The sequence below is a fragment of the Anolis sagrei genome, chromosome 6 (assembly GCF_037176765.1).
Source record: "Anolis sagrei isolate rAnoSag1 chromosome 6, rAnoSag1.mat, whole genome shotgun sequence".
Lineage (NCBI taxonomy): Eukaryota > Metazoa > Chordata > Lepidosauria > Squamata > Dactyloidae > Anolis > Anolis sagrei.
In genome coordinates this window covers 20,054,354-20,071,800 of record NC_090026.1, presented here as the reverse complement: position 1 = coordinate 20,071,800, position 17,447 = coordinate 20,054,354, and the positions used below count along the sequence as shown (strand labels likewise).

The 17,447-nt window shown below is 43.0% G+C and overlaps 1 protein-coding gene across 1 annotated transcript in view; it reads left to right on the top strand.

The window, feature by feature from the left end:
* Positions 1–1,856: 1,856 nt before the first annotated feature.
* CYTH2 (cytohesin 2) overlaps positions 1,857–17,447 on the top strand; it is a 33,114-nt gene continuing 17,523 nt past the window's right edge. The window contains exons 1-7 of the mRNA XM_060780431.2: positions 1,857–1,998; positions 10,510–10,657; positions 11,781–11,847; positions 12,120–12,238; positions 13,151–13,231; positions 14,070–14,182; positions 16,320–16,468. Of these exons, the coding sequence (XP_060636414.1) occupies positions 1,980–1,998; positions 10,510–10,657; positions 11,781–11,847; positions 12,120–12,238; positions 13,151–13,231; positions 14,070–14,182; positions 16,320–16,468 (696 nt within the window). The 5' untranslated portion in view covers positions 1,857–1,979. The remainder of the gene's footprint in view (positions 1,999–10,509; positions 10,658–11,780; positions 11,848–12,119; positions 12,239–13,150; positions 13,232–14,069; positions 14,183–16,319; positions 16,469–17,447) is intronic.

Sequence of the window (17,447 nt, the reverse complement as noted above, 5' to 3'; positions counted from 1 at the left end):
AATTACATGTAATATTACTAATAATATTGCAGTATAGTGGTATAGTACAATATAGTAATATATAATGCTAATATTGTGCTATGCTAATAATATAATTAATATTATTAGAAAAAAAAGAAAATATATTGGATTTCAGTAAGGCCTTTGACAAGGTCCCCCATGACCTTCTGGCAAGGAAACTAGTCCAATGTGGGCTAGGCAAAACTACGGTGAGGTGGATCTGTAATTGGTTAAATGGACGAACCCAGAGAGTGCTCACTAATGCTTCCTCTTCATCCTGGAAAGAAGTGACGAGCGGAGTGCCGCAGGGTTCCGTCCTGGGCCTGGTCCTGTTCAACATCTTTATTAATGACTTAGATGAAGGGTTAGAAGGCAGGATCATCAAGTTTGCAGACGACACCAAATTGGGAGGGATAGCCAATACCCCAGAAGACAGGAGCAGGATTCAAAACGATCTTGACAGATTAGAGAGATGGGCCAAAACTAACAAAATGAAGTTCAACAGTGACAAATGCAAGATACTCCACTTTGGCAGGAAAAACTAAATGCAAAGATACAGAATGGGGGACGCCTGGCTCGAGAGCAGTACGTGTGAAAAAGATCTTAGAGTCCTTGTGGACAACAAGTTAAACGTGAGCCAACAATGTGATGTGGCGGCAAAAAAAAAAAAAAGCCAATGGGATTTTGGCCTGCATCAATAGGAGCATAGTGTCTAGATCTAAGGAAATAATGCTACCCCTCTATTCTGCTTTGGTTAGACCACACCTGGAATATTGTGTCCAATTCTGGGCACCACAATTCAAGAGAGATACTGACAAGCTGGAATGTGTCCAGAGGAGGGGGACTAAAATGATCAAGGGTCTGGAGAACAAGCCCTATGAGGAGCGGCTTAGGGAACTGGGCATGTTTAGCCTGAAGAAGAGAAGGCTGAGAGGAGATATGATAGCCATGTATAAATATGTGAGAGGAAGCCACAGGGAGGGGGGAGCAAGCTTGTTTTCTGCTTCCTTGGAGACTAGGACGCGGAACAATGGCTTCAAACTACAAGAGAGGAGATTCCATCTGAACATGAGGAAGAACTTCCTGACTGTGAGAGCCGTTCAGCAGTGGAACTCTCTGCCCCGGAGTGTGGTGGAGGCTCCTTCTTTGGAAGCTTTTAAACAGAGGCTGGATGGCCATCTGTCGGGGGTGATTTGAATGCAATATTCCTGCTTTTTGGCAGGGGGTTGGACTGGATGGCCCATGAGGTCTCTTCCAACTCTTTGATTCTATGATTCTATGTATATATAACTTGTAAGCTGCTCTGAGTCCCCTTCGGGGCGAGAAGGGCAGCATATAAATAAATAAATAAATAAATATACAAGCTATAGGAATGAACCCAGAGGTGCAACAGTCCTCCTCTTTCTTTAACAAGGCTACTGGCTATTTGAGTCCATAGCAACCGCCTAGGCCCCTCTTAGCAACAGTCTACTCCCTTTCTAGTTTACTCAAAAGGCGGAGCTGCTTTCCCTCCCTCTTATTGGCTGGCTCAAACGTCAGTTACCCTGATTGACACTTAAGCGTGAAGGAGGGCGGGTTCGAAAGGTGACATCTAGCGGTTCATAGATGTACAGACTTTTCCAAATGTATGAAGAGGTGGGGACAGTTCGAAGTCTATCGCATATCACGAAGCCGATCAGATGGGCAATAAGGGAAACTTTAATTGGACAACGCCCCTGTCAATATCAACCACGGAGGCGCCTATTGGTTGAGATAGACGTCTATCGTAACCATAACCGCTCCTATTGGCTCCATCGCCTCGCACTCAGGAGCGGGTTCGCGAGATCTTTCCTTCCTATTGGCCACGCTGTTCGTGAGGAGGCGGGACTTTCCTTTCCAGTTGTAAGGCCAGGCGGTTGCGGGAGGAAGGCGCAGCCGTCGAAGCCCCGAAGAAAGGAGACAAGGAGAAAGTGGGGAGCTCTGGGGACACTCTGGTCACCATGGAGGACGGTATCTATGGTAGGTTCCCCTCGATCAATCCACTGAGGGGCGTAAAAGGGGGGGGGGGAATACTGATTGCTTTGAGACCCACCCTGTAACTATAATGGGAAAATAGGCTGGGAGGGCTGAACCATTCTGTGCGAGACTAGGGGGCGGGGCCGATCCTTACAAAGAGGGGTGGGGCTGGAACGAACCAAACGAAACAGAAGGGGGGATACATAGCTAGGCGAATCCATTGTATGAAAGAAGGGAGACCCCTAATTGTATGATGGTCTGACCTGACCTGAATTCATTCAGTTATAATTACCCGGCGGGTCTGCTTTTTTCCAGACTGTACCATTCTAGTGTAGGGGGAAACTGGGCTGTACCATAGCAATAAGGATGAAGTACATTTCCCTACTGTATCAAATGGGGCCATTAAAACCTATGAACGCTGGGGGAATTCTGGGTCGTACCATTTTGTTAATAGGGGGAGGTAAAGGGAGGTGTCAAGAAACCTATTAGAATTTAAATGAGGGACTGTACCATTTCAGAGAAGGGGGAAGTGAAGAGAGGGGGCCCAGGAAGGCAGTTCCATCTTGTCTCCTGCTTATAATACATTGTATATACTTATAATATTTATAATATTATAATGTAATACAATAAATACTAATAATAATGATATTACAATTATCTATTTTATATTATACTAGCTTGGGGACCCGGCGTTGCCCGGGTTATTAGAGAAAGTGGGTAATGGCGGTTCTGTATGCCAAGTTTGGTCTTTATTGGTCTTTGGATAACGGCTGCATTATTTTCAGGAAGTGAGTGAAGGTACTGCAAGTCCCATCATCCAAAGTCCATCCTCTTTCAAACAGCAGCAGAATGTAGAGTGGATCATGGGGGCTGTATGTGGCAGGTTTGGTCTTGATTGGTCATTAGAAGAGGGTTGCAGCAATCTTTGGAAGGGAGTGGAGGTACTTGAAGTCCCATCATCCATGGTCTGTCCTCCTCCAAACTGCAGCAGGATGTAGAGTGGGTCATGGAGACTCAGTGTGCCAAGTTTGGTCTTTATCGGTAATTGGATGAGGGTTGCAGTGGTCTCAAGAATTGAGCAATGGTACTGCAAGTCCCATAATCCATGGTCCATCCCCGACCAAACCACACCAGGATGTAAAGTGGGTCATGAGAGGTCTATGTGCCAAGTTTGGTCCTGATCAGTCATTGGATGAGGTTATCAGCGGTCTCAGAATGTGAGTGATGGTACTGCAAGTCCCAACATCCATGACTCATGCTCCTCCAAACTGCAGTAGGATGTAGAGTGGGTCATGGGGGCTCTGTGTGCCAAGTTTCGTCTGTATTGGGAGTGTTCTGACCCAGCCCCCTCTGGCCTTTTCCTTTCCTCTCTTTGTTAACTCGGAATCTTGGAATTGAGGCTGGCCAATCAGAGACCATATGCAAATTTCCTTCTCATGTCCCCGTTTCTGCCATGAACTGTTTTCTCCACCAGGGGCTCCTATTGAAGCTGGCCAATCAGAGACCATATGCAAATTTCCTTCTCATGTCCCCGTTTCTGCCATGAACTGTTTTCTCCACCAGGGGCTCCTATTGAAGCTGGCCAATCAGTGACCATATGCAAATAGCACCACTGCGGCAGCCAATCAGAACGCTGCCACATACTCCTCCCGCCGCATTTCCTCTGTCCGATACAAACAAACACTCTTCTTTATTATATATACAGATGTAATATTACTAATAATATTACAGTACAATGGTATAATACAATATAGTAATATATAATACTGATATTGTGCTATGCTAATAATAATGAGATCATCTGGGGAGGCCCTGCTCTCGACCCCACCACTGTCACAAGTGAGGCTGGTGGGGACGAGGAGCAGGGCTTTCTCAGTGGTGGCCCCTCACCTGTGGAACTCACTCCCGGGGGAAATCAGGGCATCAACATCCCTCCTCACCTTTAGGAGAAGGGTGATGACCTGGTTATGGGACCAGGCCTTTGGGCAGTCCGGCAATTAAATCAGACAACCAGGCGAGTAAGACCAGCAGGATTGATGAAGTGGAATGTAAAACTAGATCTATGAGTAGCGAACGCTGACCATGTAAGAGGAGAAATTGGGTTTGTATTTGGTTTTATTGATTTTATGGTTATAATGCGTAATTGTTGTTAACTGTGTACTGATGTAATTTTGTGTATTATTGTTTTTATGATGCAGGCATCAAATTGTGCCTTTGCTTCTGTAAGCCGCCCTGAGTCCCCTTCGGGGTGAGAAGGGCGGGGTAAAAGAACCCCAAATAATAAATATTGTATGTATATATATCTTGTATAAGTTGCTCAGTCCCCTTCGGGGTGAGAAGGGCGGCATATAAGCATCATAAATAAATAAATTTAATTAATTAATTAATAAAGAAGATTATGGCTAATACTGTGGAGGAGGGAGATTGTGAGTCTGCTAGGAATTTAGCTCCCGCAAGATGTATTTTATTCCCAACCCACGTTGTTATAATAACACTTACTAATAATTTCCAATAAATTAGTATTATTTTATATCTCATTTGTGGGATGCAAAGTAGATTATGAGCTGCCAGGCTGAAAACTAGACTTTTGCTATGCTTTTAATGGTTTCATGGAAGAGAGAACTTCAGCAGGTGTCGCTTTGTCACACAATTGTCAGCATATGCTATTTGTTCAGAAGGGATTTTCCTTTATGCTCTATCTATTTTGCCATATAATGCATCTTAACTGCATTGAACTGGATTATATGGCAGTGTAGACTCATATAACCCAGTTCAATGCAGTTACCTGTATTCCGAAACTGCATTATTATATGGCATCGTAGCTGGGGCCTGAGGCTGAGAGAGTGCGACATCCCCAGGGTCACCAGTGGCCAAATGAGGGTTTGAATCCGGGTCTCTTAGAGGTATACTCCAACACTCAAACCACTACGACGCAATGACTTTGATTCAGGAGATCTCCATCTACACTATAGAATTAATGCAGTTCGATACCTCTTTAACTGTCATGGCTCAGGACTCCTGGGAGTTGTGATTTTGCATAGCCCTTTGCCTTTTCTGCTCAAAAGTGCCTCACCAAACTACAAATCCCAATATTCCATTACATTGAACGCTGAGAGTTAAAATGGTATTAAACCGCATTCTTACACCAGTGTAGACGCACCCCGGGATTCAACCCTCCGCTCAGCACTGGGAGCCCACTGGGTGACCTTTGAGCAAGTGACACTCGCTCAACCTCGGAAGAAGGCAATGTCAAACCTCTTCTGAATGAATTATGCAAAGAAAACCCCTTGACAGGTTTGCTTTAGGGTTACTGTTGCTTGGAGATGGCATAAAAGCACACAACAAGAAGCATGTGGACAATTTTAACAGAAAGGTGGAAACCATGAAAATGAACAAAATCTGGCTACCAGTATTAAAAAAAACTTCTAGAATCAAGACAGTAAATAAAGAGCAACATGCAAAAAAGTGGAATTCCAGACAAGAATCAATCAGGGCCAGCTAACACCTCCAAACAAAGGATTCCCCCAGGCAACAATCAGCCAAGCGGAAGTTGCAAAGCCAATAAATTCTATTCAAGGTGGCCAATTGCAATATTCACACTTGCCTCAAGCAGACAAGAGTTCTTTCTCCCACTCTGGACGTTATTCCAGAGAGATATAAACCTCATTTGCCTAGTTTCCAACAGACCTCACAACCTCTGAGGATGCCTGCCATAGATGTGGGTGAAATGTCAGGAGAGAATGCTTCCGGATCATACAGCCCGGAAAGCTCACAGCAACCCAGCAATTCTTTATTCTGTGCCACCATTCAAAGTCCAGGAGAACTCTCTAGTTTTCACTCTGGCAACTTTACTGCCGGTATAATTGTTATTACCACTACAGCTAGCATTTATGTAATAAAAGCTTTCAAAGTATGCTGGACCTCAGGGTTCATATATCAGTCTATTACTAAACCTCTGATAGCCAAGGGGCATCTTTTCTTGCACTTTAAATAAAATGAGGGTTCGGTTTTGGCAAGTATATGAGTATGGAGTTACCTAACTTCACACCATCGTGCAGGCATTTACTGTACATATCCCTGTATTTCATAGAAGGCAGCTATCCCAGGTTGAAGTACTTCGTGCCCAGTTATTTTATGTTTCATTTTCCCTTCAGCCATGCTCTGGATCTATTATATGTTCTTGTAAGCACAGCTCATTTCAGCCTTGCGGTATTCTGTTTGCTAATTATTACTTTACAACCACTGGGTGAGGCTGCCTTGCAGTCCATGTGTCAAAGATGAGAGCAAGGATTATGGCTCAGTTTCTTGGTTTCTGTACTATACACATCCTGTGGCAATAAATCTCCAATGGCTACCTTTTCCTGGATCTAAACAGCCAGGTGAACTAATGCATGTTCACTGAAGCTCCCATTGAAAAAGGTGTGTTTATCATTGGCCCAAAAGGAGTGCTTAAAGGGTAGTGAGAGAAATAGCATGCGATATACGGGTGTTGTTAAACTCACGTTAGTTTCCCAAACTTCATATGCTGCAGATTGTGAGTCCCATTGAATTTTATTTTTCAGTTTGTATCTATAACTTTGAAGTTTATGGTGTTCATAAAAGAATAAAATTTGCCTATATCAACTTTTTCCATCCTTCTTAGTGGTGGCTCCCACAAACTCCTATCAAATACAGTTTTTTTCCAGTCCTCTTTTTCCATGCTTCTTCAATTCTTGCATTTGAACAGTTTTACACAAGTTCTGCTTTTAATTGAGATTACAGAGTGCACTATTTTTGTGCAGAGATACAGAGTGATCTATTTTTAATGTATTCTTTGTGTGCTTTAGTTGTTCCTTACCTTCCACCTTTTGTATGCAAGAACATATCCTGAAGGAGCAGCTATAATATTTAAAAATAAGGGACTTAGGATTAGAAATGTAAAACATCATGAATAGAATAATCAGAAATGCAGCGTCCAAACAAGGAACATGAAAGGAACTGTAGACTACTTCAGCCAGAGAAGTCAGCCATAGCAGAGCACTTGACGAACCAACCTGGACACAGCATATTATTTGAGGTCACAGAAATACTGGACCACTCTGACAACCACCATATCAGACTACCCAGAGAAGCCACTGAAATACACAAGAAGCATGTGGACAATTTCAACAGAAAGGAAGAAACCATGAAAATGAACAAAATCTGGCTACCAGTATTTAAAAAAAACTCTCTAAAATTCATAATAGTAAATAAAGAAGAACACTAAAAACAGGGGAACTCCAGACAAGAAACAATTAGTGCCAGCTAATCACCTCCCAACAAAGGATTCCCCAAGCCTCGACTACTGCAACGCTCTCTACGTGGGGCTGCCCTTGAAGACGGCCCGGAAGCTCCAGCTAGTCCAGCGCGCGGCAGCCATGTTGTTAACTGGAGCGGGACGCAGGGAGCATACAATGCCCTTGCTGTCCCAGCTCCACTGGCTGCCGATTTGCTACCGGGCCCAATTTAAGGTGCTGGTGCTATCCTACAAAGCCCTAAACGGTTCCGGCCCAAAATACCTTGCGGACCGCATCTCGGCCTACGAGCCCACGAGGACCTTGAGATCATCTGGGGAGGCCCTTCTCTCGGTCCCGCCTCCCTCACAGGCACGCCTGGCGGGGACAAGAGAGCGGGCCTTCTCGGTGGTGGCCCCCCGGCTATGGAACTCCCTCCCTGCTGAAATTAGACAGGCGCCCTCCCTTATGGCCTTCCGTAAGGGCCTGAAAACATGGCTCTTCGAGAAGGCCTTCAACTGAGTGCTATGTTATCGGAATGACGACCGGAATGGACTACGACCATGAGATTGATTATGACCCCAAAATAAGACGAAGCGGATTTTTAGTTTAATTAGATGTTTGTATTAGTAAGATGTTATGTTGTGGTCTTGAATCATTGTAAACTGTTGTTTTCTCTATGTTTTGTACACCGCCACGAGTCGCCCTAGGGCTGAGAGCGGCGGTTAACAAGTGCAAGTAATAAATAAATAAATAAATAAGAAGCCAGATCTTGAAACTGCTAGGTCATTAAGTGCTAATCAAGGAGGCCAGTTGCAACATTCACATTTACCTCAAATAGGCAAGAGTTCTTTCTCCCACCCTGGACATTCCACAGATACATAAACCCCATTTTCCTAGTTTCCAACAGACCAATAGATGCAGGTGAAATGTCAGGAGTGAATGCTTCTAGAACATAGCCATATGGCCCAGAAAACTCACAACAACCCTATTTTTTTTTTGTCGTGTCAGGAGCAAGTCGCTTCTGGTGTGAGAGAATTGGCCGTCTGCAAGGACGTTGCCCAGGGGACGCCCGGATGATTTGATGTTTTTATCATCCTTGTGGGAGGCTTGTCTCATGTCCCCGCATGAGGAGCTGGAGTTGATAGAGGGAGCTCATCCGCCTCTCCCCGAATTTGAACCTGCAACCTGTCGGTCTTCAGTCCTGCCGGCACAGGGGTTTACTAATACTAATTATTAATGCTAAATATTATTAGTATTGTAATTGATTAATTGCATTAATTAAATACAAACAGTATTAATTATCTAAACTGCATCATAGAAACTGCAGCCTGCAACACAGAAACCTTCTGTTTATTTTTATATGCATCCTGTTCTTCCCCATTTCCTCCTTTTCTTTCACTGTCCCTTCCTGTTCCAAGGTCTGTATCTCGGCTTGTCCTTTTCTTTGTCCTTCGGCAACAAGATGGAATCATACAACCAGCCATTTAAATGTCCTAAAGTTCAGGTCCCAGCATTCCTCGCCACTTCCCAGGTCTGTTGGGTCTTGCAGTCCAACAGAATCTGGAGGACTGCCAGATTCCTGGCAGCAAAGCCACTTTTCGGAAGTCAGAGTATATTATTCACCCTGGACATGAGATATAAGATACTATTGGAAAGTCTAAAGTACACTTCTGTAATAACGCATTGGGTGGTCATTGAAAAAAGGAATACTTTTCATTGTGCTTCTGGACATTGGAGTCTCCCAGGATTGGGGGACAATTTGCCACCCAGATTTTTTTTATTGTGGCACCCATTGTCTGTTGTCATGTTAATAATAATAATAATAATAATAATACTCTTCATTTGTATACCACCTTATCTCCCCACAGGGACTCAGGGTGGTCTCCAACACGTAAGGCAAAACGTTCAATTGCCGGAAAGAAACAATACAGACAACATCAAAATAAACACATTCAGAAATATAACAAACCTAATTAAACTTAACAAATTAGCAACAATTGAACATCATAAAACATATTAAAGATAAAAATATTAAAAACCAATTTCATTGTAGCTCCATCAGTAGAGATTCAACAAAACCAATGGCCAGAGTTATTAAACAGCGTTTCTCAACCTGGGGGTCGGGACCCCTGAGGGGGTCGTGAAGGGGTGTCAGAGGGGTTGCCAAAGACCATCAGAAAACACAGTATTTTCTGTTGTTCATGGGGGTTCTGTGTGGGAAGTTTGGCCCAATTCTATCCTTGGTGGGGTTCAGAATGCGCTTTGATTGCAGCTGAACTATAAATCCCAGCAAATCCCAGTCAAGGTCTATTTTCTCCAAACTCCACCAGTGTTCCCATTTGGACATAGAGTATTCATACAAAGTTTGGTGCAGATCCATCACTGTTTGAGTCCACAGTGCTCTCTGAATGTAGGTGAACTACAACTCCAAAACTCAAGGTCAATACCCACCAAACCCTTCCAATATTTTCGATTGTTCATGGGAGTTCTGTGTGCCAAGTTTGGTTTGGTTCTATCATTGGTGGAGTTCAGAATACTCATTGATTGTAGGTGAACTATAAATGACAGCAACTACAACTCCCAAATAACAAAATCAATCTCCCCTCCCCACCCCCCATCACAAGCATTCAAATTTGGGTATATCGTGTATTTGTGCCCAGTTTGGTCCAGTGAATGAAAATACATCCAGCATATCAGATATTTACATTACGATTCATAACAGTAGCAAAATTACAGTTCTAAAAGTAGCAACAAAAATAATTTTATGGTTGAGGGGTCAACACAACAGGAACTGTATTAAGGGGTTGCAACATTAGCAGGGTTGAGAACCACTGTACTAAATGGACGTGGGCCAACTATAAAAGGGCTGGCCATGGGGTCGTACAAACAGCTAATCATAGAGCCGGGGAAGTCGATGAAGTGGTGTGTTAGGTGGTGCTGAGGGCAATTAAGGCCAAAATATCTGGAGACTTCTAAGGCTTTATCTTTTGGGTCGAAGGTGCCCATGCCTTGAATTGCTATGTAGAAGAAGGCTTTTTTAGCAGCTGAGAGAGGCTGCCTCTGCTGAGCTTCTTTAGAGCTATTAAAGGTACAGGAGGTCATCTAATCTCTTTTCCATGGGGCTTTTAGGGAAAGATAGGGCTTCCTTTGATTCCAGGCCCACTTTCTAGGCTATGGTTTCCAATCCTGCCATCACCAGGAGTGGTCTAAATACCCAGAAGATTACATTTTCCAATCCTCTTTCCTCTGGCTAATGCAGTCCCTCCAGACCTGACGCCAGAAGAGAGGGTTGAGCTGGAGAACATCCGCCGGCGTAAGCAGGAGCTGCTGGTGGAAATCCAACGGCTACGAGATGAGCTGAGTGAAGCCATGAACGAAGTGGAGGGGCTGGAAGCCAATGAGGGAAGGTGAGGGGCTTCCGTTTGCCTTCAGGGGCTCTAGATTGATTCCAGGCGAGAGAGTCTTTTATATTACTCGTGTCCTCCTTGATTCTGTGGCTGCATGGCTGTCTTAGCGTATAAATAACAAAATATTGGGATAAATGCCTGTGGCACGTCTTAATTCATTCCTTGTATGAACATCCATGGAATTCTCAGGAACATCCTGTTGATCACTGTTGAACAGCCCAGGTTCTTTGAGGGCCCTTCCACAGAGCCCTATATCCCAAAATACCAAGGCAGAAAATCCCACATTTAGTGTGTACTCAGATAATGTGGGATTTTCTGTCTTGATATTCTGGCATATAGGGCTGTGTGAAAGGGCCTTGGACTATCTGAGTCCACACTGCCATATATTCCAGTTCAAAGCAGATATTGTGGGATTTCCAGCCTCGATATTCTGGGTTATATGGTTGTGTGGAAGGACCCTGAGTTGTGGTTGAAAAAAGCATTTTTCTAAGGCCCCTTCCACACAGCCATATAACCCAGAATATCAAGGCAGAAAATCCCACATTATCTGAGTGTGAACAGACATTTTAAACTCACATTACTGTATCTGAGGCCCCTTCCACACAGCTGAATAAAATCCCACAATATCTCCTTTGAACTGGAATATATGGCAGTGTGGACTCAAATAACCCAGTTCAAAGCAGATATTGTGGGATTTTCTGCCTTTATATTCTAGGTTATATGGCTGTGTGGAAGGGCCCTGAGCCCACACTATCATATATCCCAGTTCAAAGCAGATAAAGTGGGATTTTTGTCAGATGTGTGGAAGGTGCCTAAATTTGGAGTATTGTAATTAAGGGAAACAAGTTGGCATAACTAGCAACAGTTTCTCAAATTCTCAGAAATTATCACTTGAGTGTTTATTGAAAATATCCCAAATTGTAGTAAATCGTATTTTTTAAAAGCTCACTCCCCTTTCTCCCTTTGTTAAAAGTTTTCCATTTTGACATAAAATGAATTAAAAGATGCAAGTTCCACATACATCTACACTCATAATACTCAATGTCTGAAACACTGTTGATGTTTGAAATCCCTTTTGTGAATAATCGAATGGTCAATATGTGTACGTTCTTCTCTTGGACAGTAAAACCCTTCAGAGGAACCGAAAAATGGGGATGGGCCGCAAGAAATTTAACATGGATCCCAAAAAAGTAAGTGCGCACAGGGGATACATGCTATCGCATTTCAGGGTTTTGTGGGAAACTTAGCATAAGTGTGTTTTGATGGAACAGGAGCTGCCAGGAAGAGTAAATCCTGGATTTACTGCTAGCGGGATCAAGTCATAATTCTATTTTTGAGGATCTGGAAGGTTTCTTAGAAGGGTGTGTGTCCCAAGGTTAAGGATTTGGATGGGGTGAGGGACAAGAGTTGAACCTAGATTCCTAGGCACCATGATTCTCAGATTCTCTGTTATATTTTGCAGGGAATCCAGTTCCTGGTGGAAAATGAACTGCTGCGTTCTACTCCTGAGGACATTGCCCGCTTCCTTTACAAAGGAGAAGGACTCAACAAGACAGCCATTGGCGACTACTTGGGCGAGCGGTGAGAAGGGATGGGGACACAAAGGAGGTGGATGAGCCAAAGCAATTTGGCCGGTTTTAATGTGATGCAGAGTCCCCTGGTGGCACAGCCGGTTAAACTGCTGAGCTGCTGAAATTGCTGACTGAAAGATTGGCGGTTCGAATCTGGTCAGTAGGGTGAGCTCCCATTGATAGCCCCAGCTTCTGCCAACCTAGAAACATGCACATGTGAGTAGATCAATGAGTACCGCTTCTGCAGGAAGGTACCGGCGCTCCATGCAGTCATGCTGGCCACATAACCTTGGAGGTGTCTACGGGCAATGCTGGCTCTTTGGCTTAGAAATGGAGATGAGCACCATTCTCCAGAGTCGAACACAACCAGACTTAATGTCAGGGGAAAACCTTTAACTTTACCTAATGTGGTGCAAGCCTATTACAAGAGCATTAGAACTTCCCAGAATACGGGAGAAAGATCTGAACCGAGGTTCATCCAGGGAAGTATGAATAATAATAATAATAATAATAATAATAATAATAATCTTTATTTATACCCCGCCACCATCTTCACGAAGGGGACTTGAGACAGCTAATATGAGGCCAAGTCCAAAGATACAACATAGCAAAATGAAATACAATATGCAAACAACAAAAATCACAATAAAATACATACAGTAGCAAAATAGAGTAAACAAAGCAAAATAACATAATATGAAATCGAACACAATAGGTGGGCCAAATGGACAAGGTGAAATGATAAAGCCCTGGATGAGGAAGAAATAAAAGAAGTCTATTTGGGAGGAGCCCAAAAGGATGAACCTAGACATGGATTTGGGCCTTTCCAAGTGAAGGGATTAAAGCAGGGGGACAATTGAGATGACAGCAATCTTGGCAAAAGGGATTGGTTTAATTTGAACTCTCTCCCTATTTTATTCAGGGAGGATTTTAATATCGCTGTGCTCCATGCCTTTGTCGACTTGCATGAATTTACTGATCTCAACCTTGTGCAAGCACTCAGGTAAGCATGAAGCTCCTCAATCCTCAACTAGAACGGTGTTCTGTGGAAAGTCCACATCCTTTCAGCCGCAGCCCCTTTTCTTCCTGTGTCCAAAGAGAAAATGGCACCAGAAAGCTGAACTTTTGCTTAGTCAGAATCAGGTGTTTTTAGCACTATTGTATTTGTTTCTTACGCTAGGCAGACATCTACACAGCATGTCACGAGGCACAAGCAGAAGAGACGCTGGTGGTTTCCTTAAATACTTAATTTATGTGACAGAGGAAAAACTATTCCTTTGAACCTTGGTCCCACACATTCTTCTGATGTGAGACTTTCTGGTGCACCAATATTTGTCCCACATTGAGAACATTCAGTCGAATGTACTGATAGTTTAAATATAAATGTGACTGTACTGAGGCACTCTCTTGTATAATAGCTTTTGCCTCTCCAAATGTGATTGCAATTACGGTGAGATTACAATTCTGACCATCCTTTACCATGACCATATCCTAGGAGTTGAAGTCCTACTATCCAAATTCCTGGTCCCATAGCCACGTTTTCAACTTTTTCCTGAAGGACAGGAGGGAAGCAGTTGACCTAATTTCGCTGGGGAGTGAGTTCCACATGCGAGGGGCCACCGCCGAGAAGGCCCTGTCTCTTGTCCCCGCCAAGCACATTTGCAACAGAGGCGGGATTGAGAGCAGGGCCTTGATCAGCAAATGATTAATTTGCATAGCTGAAACATTGCTATTAGAAAGAAAAAAAATGGATAGGTGAGGTATTTGTAGCATGCCGACTCAGGACAGTTCTGCATTATTTTATTTGTGTGTCCCCCCCCCCCCCCCCATTCTCTTTCCAGGCAATTCCTGTGGAGTTTCCGATTGCCAGGAGAAGCTCAGAAAATTGACCGTATGATGGAGGCTTTTGCCCAGCGGTATTGTCTGTGCAACCCGGGGGTCTTTCAGTCTACAGGTATTGCATGCTCTTGCAAAGGGTTTAGTTACTTTTCTCATGAGACCAAGCAGGGCTGAAAAGAAATCAGTCAAGCAAAAATGTCAGTTGTAACATGTAGCTTAAAAAAATAATTAATATTATTTTATTTACTATATTTATATCCCGCCCCCTTCAATCCCGAAGGGAACTCAAGGTGGCTTACAGCAGAGGCAAAACTCAATGCGTTCAACAATTCAACAATTAAATAACATTTAGTTAAAAATCTAAAGGAGGTTAAAAGCAATTAAAACATAATTGTTCTCAAAGGCTTTCATGGCCAGAATCACTGGGTTGCTGTGAGTTTTCCAGGCTTTATGACCATGTTCCAGAAGCATTCTCTCCTGACATTTTGCCACCTTGATTAGCATTTAATGTCCTCACAGCTTCAAAGCCTGGCTGATTGCTGCCTGGGAGATCCTTTGTTGGGAGGTGTTAGGTGGTCCTGATTGATTCTTGTCTGGAATTACCCTACTTTTTAAGTGTTGCTCTTTGTTTACTGATTTTAGATTTTTTTTAAAATACTGGTAGCCAGATTTTGTTCATTTTCATGGTTTCCTCCTTTCTGTTGAAATTGTCCACATGCTTTTGGATTTCAATGGCTTCTCTGTGTAGTCTGACATGGTGGTTATTAGAGTGTTCCAGCATTTCTGTGTTCTCAAATACAATGCTGTGTCCAGGTTGGTTCATCAGGTGCTCTGCTATGGCTGACTTTTCAGGCACTGCAGACTAATTCAACTCGAGAAGTCAGACACTGCCTCTTCTTTTCTCCCTCAGAGGCCATAGCAATGGCAGTTGGGATAGAGAGAGGGCTTTTCATCAGTTGCTAGGTCTAGGCCAAGTAAAGACAATACTTTAGAAGTAACGAATAAATGTTGTTGCTCTATCTTAACAACATTTGTTACTTCTAAAGCATTACCTTTAGCATGACTTTTTTGTCTTCATTTTTTACATCTGTAGGTCCGCTTTGGTCAATTAATTTATTATTAAAATAATTAAATTTTAAAGTAAAAGAAATGTATTTTGAATTATGACTTTATCTTGTTGATGGGATCCTACAGTAGGCAGATCTGTAAGTCTACATAAGCAAGAAAGAGGACAAATAATAGTAATAATAGTAATAATAAGTGCAGGCCTAAAGACCTTGGCCTGCACTTAAACACAATACTCCTGACCTCACGATCGTGTTAAAAAACAAAGTATGGATTGTTGATGTCGCAGTCCCAGGTGACAGCATGATTGACGAGAAACAACAGGAAAAGCTGACATGATATGAGGATTTAAAGATCGAACTGCAAAGACTCTGGTACAAACCAGTAAAGGTGGTCCCAGTGGTGATTGGCACACTGGGTGCAGTGCCTAAAGACCTTGGCCTGCACTTAAACACAATCGCTGCTGACAAGATTACCATCTGCCAGCTGCAAAAGGCCACCTTACTGGGATCTGCACACATCATTTGCCAATACATCACACAGTCCTAGACACTTGAGAAGTTTCCGATGTGTGATCTAATACAACAGCCAACAGAGTGTCTGCTGTGGACTCATCGTGTTGTGTTTCAAATAATAATAATAAGTGCAGGCCTAAAGACCTTGGCCTGCACTTAAACACAATCGGCGCTGACAAGATTACCACCTGCCAGCTACAAAAGGCCACCTTACTGGGATCTGTACGCATAATTCACCGATACATCACCCAGTCCTAGACACTTGGGAAGTGTCTGATGTGTGATCCAATACAACGGCCAGCAGACTGTCTGCTGTGGACTCACCTTGTTGTGTTTCAAATAATAATAATAATAATAATAATAATAATTTATTTTTGTACCCCGTCTCCATCTCCCCAAAGAGATTCGTGGCAGCTTGCATGGGGCCAATCCTGATCAAGACAGTTATAATGTGACATATTAAAATACGTAATAACAATATAAAACAAAATAAAACAACAGCATTATAACAGTATTTAATAGGCATCAAAACTAACAACCAATAACAACATTCAGTTTATCATCATGGGTGTGCGGACTGGTGCAACAATAACTTAAAGGATAGGGCTAATGGTAAAGTGCATGAGTCACAAAGCATTACCGTGCTCTCCTTGTTTTCTCCCATTTCTCCAGATACCTGTTATGTCCTCTCCTTTGCTGTGATCATGCTGAATACGAGCCTCCACAACCCCAATGTCCGCGATAAGCCTACAGTCGAGAGGTTCATCACCATGAACCGTGGCATCAACGATGGGGGAGATTTGCCTGAGGAACTACTACGGGTAAGAGAGACTGGTTGAAGAAATGGAAGGCTTGAGGCCTGTGTAGATGGGTCTTGGAGGGTGGGCATTTTGAGGGGAGGACAAACTTCAGTGGTCAACTTCACCTCTTCAAAAATCCTCTGTTTGCATGGGAGAAGATTCAGCTTCTTCTTTTGCTATAACCTCCTGGCTGCAGTTGTGATTTCTTTTACAGTAGAGTCTCACTCATCCAACCTTTGCTCATCCATTGATCTATATTATCTAATGCAGTCTGCCTTCTGCCCGGATCCAGAGCTGTTTCAATACATTGCGATATTTTGGTGCTAAATTCGTAAAATGTAAATATACAAATGTCCTGTTGCGATAAACTTTAGTAAAAGTATCAATTCAATTAGTATCAGTCCACATGACTTTTGGAAGATCCAACTAATTATTTGGAAATCATGAATATTATGTTTGTTACACCAGTGTAAATAGTCCCATCGCATTTGTTCCCTATGCTTGTGTACTATACAAATTAATTATGTATTCTCATGATTAATTGGGAGCCCCCGGTGGTGCAGTGGGTTAAACCCCTGTGCTGGCAGGACTGAAGACTGACAGGTCACAGGTTCAAATCTGGGGAGAGCGCGGATGAGCTCCCTCTATCAGCTCCAGCTCCTCATGCGGGACATGAGAGTAGCCTCCCACAAGGATGATAAAACATCAAATCATCTGGGCGTCCCCTGGGCAACGTCCTTGCAGATGGCCAATTCTCTCACACCAGAAGCGACTTGCAGTTTCTCAGGTCGCTCCTCACACGACAAAAAAAAATGATTAATTGAACTGATACTTTTGCTGAAGTTTATAGCAACAGGACATTTGTGTATTTACACTGTACTTATAGATATCTGTATAGTTAGAGCTAAATTTGTAAAAACAGTAATTACGACATAACGTTACCATGTATTGAACTTCTTTTTCTGTCGATTTGTTGTAAAACATGATGTTTTGATGCTTA